Source organism: Triticum aestivum, chromosome 7D (assembly GCF_018294505.1).
Source record: "Triticum aestivum cultivar Chinese Spring chromosome 7D, IWGSC CS RefSeq v2.1, whole genome shotgun sequence".
NCBI lineage: Eukaryota > Viridiplantae > Streptophyta > Magnoliopsida > Poales > Poaceae > Triticum > Triticum aestivum.
This window is the reverse complement of record NC_057814.1, coordinates 629,279,531-629,287,335: the sequence shown is the minus strand read 5'-3', so window position 1 is coordinate 629,287,335 and position 7,805 is coordinate 629,279,531. Positions and strand designations below refer to the sequence as shown.

The 7,805-nt window shown below is 49.1% G+C and overlaps 1 protein-coding gene across 1 annotated transcript; it reads right to left on the bottom strand.

The window, feature by feature from the left end:
- Positions 1–1,466: 1,466 nt before the first annotated feature.
- LOC123166377 (uncharacterized) lies at positions 1,467–7,138 on the bottom strand. The gene is made up of 6 exons (XM_044584173.1): positions 7,070–7,138; positions 6,834–6,958; positions 4,941–4,999; positions 4,721–4,822; positions 2,722–2,787; positions 1,467–1,522 (listed from the first exon to the last, which is right to left on the bottom strand). Exons 2-6 carry the CDS (start codon positions 6,866–6,868, stop codon positions 1,467–1,469), a joined length of 318 nt encoding a protein of 105 aa, XP_044440108.1. The 5' UTR covers positions 6,869–6,958; positions 7,070–7,138.
- Positions 7,139–7,805: the final 667 nt, after the last annotated feature.

The window sequence follows — 7,805 nt, the reverse complement described above, 5'->3', positions numbered from 1 at the left end:
CTGGGGCGGAGACGGCAGGCAGCAGGAGCCGGGCGCGGGTTGGTGGAGGCGGAGCCTAGTTGGCTGGGGGGTCGGCCGCGCGGGCAGGCGGACGCCCGCGAAGGGCGCGGACAGGGGGCTCGGCCCAGGTGGAGCCGGCGTGCAGGAGGCGCGGGGCGCCTGGGAGGCCGGGACGGCGGCGACGCAGTCGACGCCGAGGTGGTGGTGATGAAGGCAAGGCCGACAACGAGGACGCGCCGTCCCGCGCGGCCGCTCCGGGGGTGGGTCGAAGTCGAGCCCCCGGCCGCTATCGGAGGGACGGCGCGACGCCGCGGTGCTGATGGCGAAGATGGTCCCGCCCGGACTGCAAAACCAGCAGCACCGTGGTAGCATAGATAGTACCGACCCACGGTGGGCGCCAACTGTCGTGGTATTCTCACGGGGGGTGTGAGTCGACAGATGCCACAAGGGCTTTATGTGAGGGTAAGACTGCTGCTGATAGGACCGGGAGCGGGTATGCGAGTAGCACGCGCTAGTTTACCCAGGTTCGGGGCTCTCCGGAGAGATAATACCCCTACTCCTGCATGTCTGAGCATATATATCTGGGGTGTACATCGGGCAGTACAAAGTGCTCCTAGAGCTGTATCTGGGGCAGTGCCATGGGCATCTGGCCCCATATATGCATGCACAAAGCATGCTCTAGTGGCCGGCCATGAGCATGGCCGTATGTGTGCTTGGGCAAGCTAGCCCGTGGGAATGGATGGATGGCTAGCTAGCTCTCTTGCTAGCTAGCTTGCTTGTGTGAGTGTGTACGTGAGTCCATCCCTGGATGGATGGAGGTGTGTCTCCTTTTATAGGAGAGGGTAGCTTTGTATCTAAGCTATGTGGAGGTATGGGAGCAAGGCATGGTGCATGTCATGCTTGTCCCCTAGGTCACTTCATGAATAGTGCCAGGGGACAAGTGACACTATACATGATGGCGGGAATGACAGGTGAATAGTGCTCGGGTACGACCGTCTCGTCGGTGTCTTGTCGATGCCGGGTCGGACTTCAGTCGGCAGCCGGCTAGTCGATGCAGTCGGTCAGCTGGCAGCCGGCCGGGTGGAGCAGTCGGACGGGGAGCCGGCAGGAGCGGCCGGGCAGTCGGACTGAGGGGCTTTGCTAGCCCCGATGTCTTGAAATATTGTCTCGCCGTCTTCGGGATACCCGTGTCCAATTACTCCGACACTCGATATGTGCAAATACAACATGGCATCACAACAAAACTCTACAACTCAAGTACTTTATTTAGAAGGCTCCAGAGAGCCATACATAATATGTTAATACAGGTAGGGGTCACACGACCCAACACTCAAGTCATACAAACAGAAAAGGACATGCGGAAGCAAACTTGCCTGGGTACAGACAACTAGAAAGAAAGAAGGCTTGACGAAGCCTGTCTATCTACAAGGCCCTTCACGACTCAGGATCACCACCTGGGTGGCAAGTCACTCGTCAACGTCGAGATCTACATAGAACCCATCGGAGGGGGCGGTGTTCTCTTCTGCAACAGTAACTAAGAAAACATGAGTACAAAGGTACTCAACAAGACTTACATCAGATCCTACATACATGCACATTGTCAACAAAGGGTAGTGGAGTTTATTGCAGCAAGCCAGCTTTGACTCCTGGCTAAACTATCCTGCGAGACAGCAACTTGTAAATGTTTTGCGCACACGAGTCCACTACTCACCACAACAATACACTACCGCGGATCCTCCTCCGTCATCCTACGAAAGGGCCATCCAAGGCACTCACACTTGTCTTGAGGCTTTTAGGAGTATCCATTTACTTGTCTCTATGAACTGTATAGGCAACCAAGTAGTCCTTTACCGCGGACGCGGCTATTCGAATAGCTGATGTTAACCCTGCAGGGATGTACTTCTTCACACACGCTCTCACCACTTACCACCGTTTACACGACATGTACTCGGCAACCTTCAAGCAGAAGCCCAACGAGGGTGTCGGCCACGGCCTACCTAAACACTCAAGTGTCTAGTCCAGGTTTATCGTCTATCCAGGTTCCATCCGCAGGGAGTCCGGCCGAGGTTTCCACATACGGCCCCGAACGATGTGTACAGGGTTTCGAGACACCAAACGGGCGCCCGGCATACCCGGCCACGGTGTATCTGTCGCATCATAGCCCACCCATAGGGTCAGCGCTACGCACGGCCTCCAACACATATCCTATAAACACTAGAAACTAGTTGCAACTCCTGGACAGAGGACTAGGGTGGTTAAGAAGCCGAGAGGGTCCATTGGTTTCGGGCCCAATGCATGGTAGTAGCTGGTTCTTAAATCACACATACAGATCTCGGTGCTTAAGGACGGTTCCGATGAAACAACCCACCATGTACTCCTACGTGGCCTCTCATCGATACCTTTACCAAATCGTGTTCAACACATCACTCACATTACAGACATAATCATTTCACTCTAGCCCATCGCCCAGATGAACCAGACCTGACACAACTCGAAGCATAGCAGGCCTAGCAAGGTAGGAAACACAGACATGGCTCAATCAACTCCTACACATGCTAGTGGGTTTCATCCAATTGCTATGGCAATGACAGGTCATGCAGAGGAAATGGGTTCAACTACCGCAGCACACAACAGTTTGAAACGTTGTTGTCTTAAATGCAGTAAATGAGAGCAGGACCGAGAACATGGGATTGTATCGATATGATCAATGGGGTTGCTTGCCTGGCAGATCGGCAGACTGGTATTGTCCTTCGCTTGGGTACTCACGGTAATCCTCCGGGACAGAACCTACCGCAGAGAGCACCGGCAACACAATCAATATCAAACAATATGCAACAATATGATGCATGCATGTGACATGGCAAAATGAGTGTGTTGGACTAATGCATCTACAACCAGATGGGTTTGAGCCATTTTGAACCAAAGATTCAAAGTTCAAACTCATTTGTGATCTTAAAGTAGTGTTTTATCATGTTTTGCACTAAACAGCAAGTTAACTTGTTTAAACATGCATGAAACCAGTACAGATGGATAGATTGGATTTTTCTAGTCATTTTTCATATATAACACTTTGCATTTTGGAGCTACAGATTATTTTCTATGATTTTTAGAAGTTAGCACTATTTTTTGGAATTTCCTGAATAAGAATAAATCCAGAAAATGAGTTACTGCGTCAGCATTGCATCACTGGGACGTCACCAGTCAACGGGGCCGGTCCAAGTCAAACTGACCAGTGGGTCCCGCGTGTCAGTGGTTAATTAAACTAACTAAATTTAGTTAACCCTAACCTAGGTTAATTAGCGGGGCTGGGCCCTACCTGTCATTGACCTAGGGAAGGTCAAACCCCTGGTTAAACCGGGGCTAACCACTGGCGTTTAGCCGCCGCCGGCAGCAGACGCGGCGGAGGGCTCGGGCTCGCTGCTCCGGCGACCGAATGGCCAGCGGAGAGCGGCTACGGGGAGCTGGAGCTCACCCGCGCCCGTTGCAGCAAGCAGCAGCAGCTAGGGCGGCCGAAGCTCGTCGGAAACGAGCTCGAGGCGGCGGCCGGCATTCGGGTGCGCGCAGCAACGCGGTTGCAGTGGTCGTAGCGGCGCCGGCGTGGCACCTACAGGCTCTACACAGCACGGCGAGCAGGTTGGGCACTACGGCCGGTCCATTAGATGGCTGGGGGCACGTCGGCGACGAGAGCAGGCGGCGGCGCGTGCGGGTGATAGCAACGCGGCGGCTACGGCGTGCGGCAGCGATAATGGAAAGGGGGAGGAGAGGCAGAAGCTCACGGCGAGTCAGACGAACGGGTCAGCGGAGTCGGGGACAAGCCGGAGCAAGCAGGGCGGCGAAGTGGATCTCTGGCGACGGGCGGTGAAGACAGGGTCGGTGGAGGCGATGCAAGGCATGCAAGGGCTTTGGGCTCGGCCTGCTCGATGAGACGGACGACGGGGAAGATCTTGGACACGGCGAGGCGACGAGGGGGCGACGGTGGCTACAGGTTTCACGTCGGCGCGAGCGCGGCAGCTTCGGCCATGGCGAGGAGAGGCAAGGGGGAGAGCTGGGGGAAAGTGAGGTGTCCAGGGGCTCGGGGCGGCGCCGAGGAGGCGTTTCGAGGCGTCGCGCCGGCGCGGGCGAGGGCAGGCAGGGAGGTGGCGTGGCGAGCTCGGCGGCATCGCGGTGTCCCTACTCTACCTACTAGCAGAGGTACGTGATGACTGGCACGGGCCAGATGGGCTGGGCCAGCCAGGTAAGTGGCCTCTGGCCTTTTCTCTCTCTCTCTTCTATTTATTCCAGTTTTCTACTTTCTGCAATGTTTTTGGCTTTATTAAAAATACTAAAACGTTTTCAAATATCCTGAAAATAATTGTGGGCTCTATTAGGTTTATTCCTAACAGCCCTCACTTAAGTTCAGAATTAATTGAGCACTTAAGATAATAATATATAGCATTTAAATGCCCAATTACAAATAGCATATGATTTAATTCAGTAACCTTAGGTGTCCTAGAAAAATGTGAACCAATTTTGGCAAAGGTTCCAAAGCAAGACAAAATTGATGGACATTTTTGAAGGGCATTTCAGGTTCATTGAGAAAATTATTTAGTAACCCTAGTTGGTTTAGGTGGTGCTGGGGGGTTAGTTCATCCCCATTTCAGGTTTCTGGGAAAAATTTAGACATGATGCATCACTCTAATGCAACACTAACTAGGGTTGTGACACAAACGAAGCTCTTCACCTGGCCCGGCAAAGCGCGCCTGATCCTCTAGTATATATATTGACCCCCAGTCCATAAGACTAGTGAATATGCTCTGTGGCTTCAGGGTACGAAGGATAAATCCTGACAGTGAAAACATACCGACTCTGGTTAATGTCCCGGTATTGCACCTCCATAGTGTACTTAGGGTACCAGCGATAACCGGTCTCAAGCATAGCAGAAACCAGCATAGACGTATGACCTGGTACATCAATGCACCTGGTCAGGCGGGACAACCTGATGAGGAGAGCGAGAAGCCATCTGAAATAGAGGATACTGCAAAGGCATTAGAATTTCTAAAACAAATCGGGCAGCATAACGGCTGAAAATGATCAAAAAAGATTTTGAAACATCATGCAAAGATACTAGCATAACCACTCAACATCATAATATCAAGGTTTCGATACCAATTGTTTAATACACCAAAAGTACTTGAAACTGAATTGAGACTCGAATCAACCATTTATATAAGTCTATGGATTAGTAACACGTGATCCAATTAGATAGATGAAAAGCCTAATTCTTAATCCCCTAGAAAATAAGAGGGTGTCTTAGATAGAATGACACGAAAAGAGAAGTAAAAAGATTCTTACGTTTCCTTCCACAGTCAATTTCTTTATATATAGCTAAAGCATTCATATACTCAATTCGGCCAGTTTATCTTGGTAATTCTACATGCAATCAGGATCAGAAGAGAGCAAGACAGGCAAATGGGCGGTCGACTCGATCAGGACGATAGCGGGGAGATCCTTCACGTCGTCGCGCTGGCTTGGGGGACGCATGCAGGCTGGTGGCGTGGCGCGCCGAGCGTGAGGGCGTGCCTGCATCCTTCTGGCGCGGTGGAGACGACGACTGGCACGGCCAGCTGGGCTAGGCCGGCTCAAGTGGCCCAGGTAACTTCCTCTCTCTCTTTTATTTCTTTCTATTTTCTAATTTTCTTTTTCTGTTTTTTTACTTAGTAAAAATATTAAATCATTTCCAAAACTGCTGAAAATATTTGTGGGCACTATTTGGATTATTCAAAAGCCCTAGAATTATTAGAGCATTTAAAATATTTATAGTAATTAAATACCCCGATTCTACTACTTTATGGCTTAATTTAAAAATCCAGAAATGACCTAGAAAAATGTGCATCATTTTTGGCAGAGGTTTTTACCCTTTTCAAAAATGATGAACTATTATGAAGGGCATTTTGGGTTCATTGAAAATATTTTTAGTTGATCCTAGTATTTCAAAGTGGTGATAGGGTTTGTTGGATCCCCATTTCATATTTAGAGGAAAATTTAAACATGATGCACATGCAAGACTAGCCCAAGTGCAATGCTAAACTAGGATCGTGACAACTGCTTCGCGCGGGACCTTATCTAGAGAGAGAGTGGAATACTTTTTCCGTTTGTGCATTGCATTCATGCATATAAAAACTAGGGTAAATTTAAAACTTCATCGAAACTTAGTCAAAACATAGTAGTTGTTCTGAAATGCAAAATTGAACATGGCAGTTGCTCTTTTTATGAAGACGACTGGCAGCTGGGCCGCGCAGTGCTAGGACGGCTGGGGGGAGTCTTCTCTCTCTTAGCCATCCTTTCTTTGTTTTTTTTTCTAAATTTTTTCAATCTGTTTGATTTGATTTGAACGTCAAATCATTTTTACCCTTCTAAAAAAGTTGTGTGTACTCCATATGGAGAAGTCTAGAAATTCTGATATGTGCAGTAGTTAATATGGATGTGTCCAAAGTTACACACCATATTTCAGAATTTCTAGATTTATATTTATTTTATAAAGAATATAAATTCAAACCAAATACATTATTGACTTAATCCAAGGCCCAAAATAAATCGTCTTAAAACTCCAAAAAAAATTGGGTTTGAACCCTATTAAACAAATTTTAAGGCTTTGCTAATTCTCTCAATTGAAGATTAAAGATATTTAAGCATGATGCATGCCTGCGTAACCAACTCTAATAAATTACAAGTAGACAAGGATGTGACACTAGGCGCACACAGACACATGTTTCTAAGGCAGTCCATAATGACAAGTTGATGTTCACGCACATAGGTAGTAACACATGAATGTTGTTCTGAGATTGATTTTTTACCGTCGAATCATGAAGTTGCTGTCAGTCGAGATCATCTGGCGAGAACATACACTGTACGGAAGCCTGACGCAGCCTCGAGGTGATCGATCTGCGTCTCCACTCTAGATCAGGGCGCGCGGAGGAGCCTAAACAACCATACATCGAAGTGCTGTTTTTCAAGGTATGCTCGAATGATAGAAGAAGAATACAAAACCACGAAGCAATCAGGCAGCCCAAGAAGATGGAAGAAGACCTACCGTCCGCACGCAGCGAACCTGTGTGCAGTGGCCGGACAATATATTGATAGCACTGCAGTAGGGGATGGTGCATGTGGTAGTAAGAGTGCCACTACTTGTAGGAATGCCCTGAACCGACTCGATGGCAAGTGTCTCGGCGCGGCGCAACACGTCTCGGCATGCAGTGCGACACGTTTGGGCTCCTGGACACGCAGGAGCCTACCTGTATGTCGATGTCGGGTGACTAGCGCATGCATGCAGCAGAAGGCGCCACGCCCAGGCAAACAGACAGGGTCACCGCATCCAAACCTGCCCACTCTTCCAGGCCTCGGTAACAGCACTGTCTAAGCCTCTGTGGCCAGCCTGCAGCGCACCTGCACCTGCAAGACTACTGACCTGAAGCTACGGTAGCCGCAGAACAAAAATTAGGCAGTTAAACAAGCAGAAAAACTCAAGTAACAGTTCCCGTTTTATAGGAAAACAGTAAAGCCATAGCTAAAAAGGAGACATGTGCTTTGCTTAACTACGATTCCATCCTCTTTCTCCGAAGGAATGGTGTTCTTTGCTTTTGCTATGGGCCACTCATGAACTAGCCGTTTTATCTGCAATTCTGCATTACATTACTACTATATTTCAGATCCTGTGTCCACATTGTCCCTGTGTGCGCGCCAACACATTGCTGACATGATAAGGAAACGGCGATACAGTGCGTTGGTTCATTGTGGCAGTGCCAAGAATAAAAGATATGATTTGGGCA

Coding starts and splice junctions, on each gene's coding strand:
- LOC123166377 (XM_044584173.1), bottom strand. CDS start 6,868: ATGATCTCGACTGACAGCAACTTCATGATTCGACG. Junction 5,000..6,833: donor AGCAACTTCATGATTCGACG/GTAAAAAATCAA, acceptor CCTCTATTTCAG/ATGGCTTCTCGCTCTCCTCA. Junction 2,788..4,720: donor GGCGCGCTTTGCCGGGCCAG/GTGAAGAGCTTC, acceptor TCTCTGCGGTAG/GTTCTGTCCCGGAGGATTAC.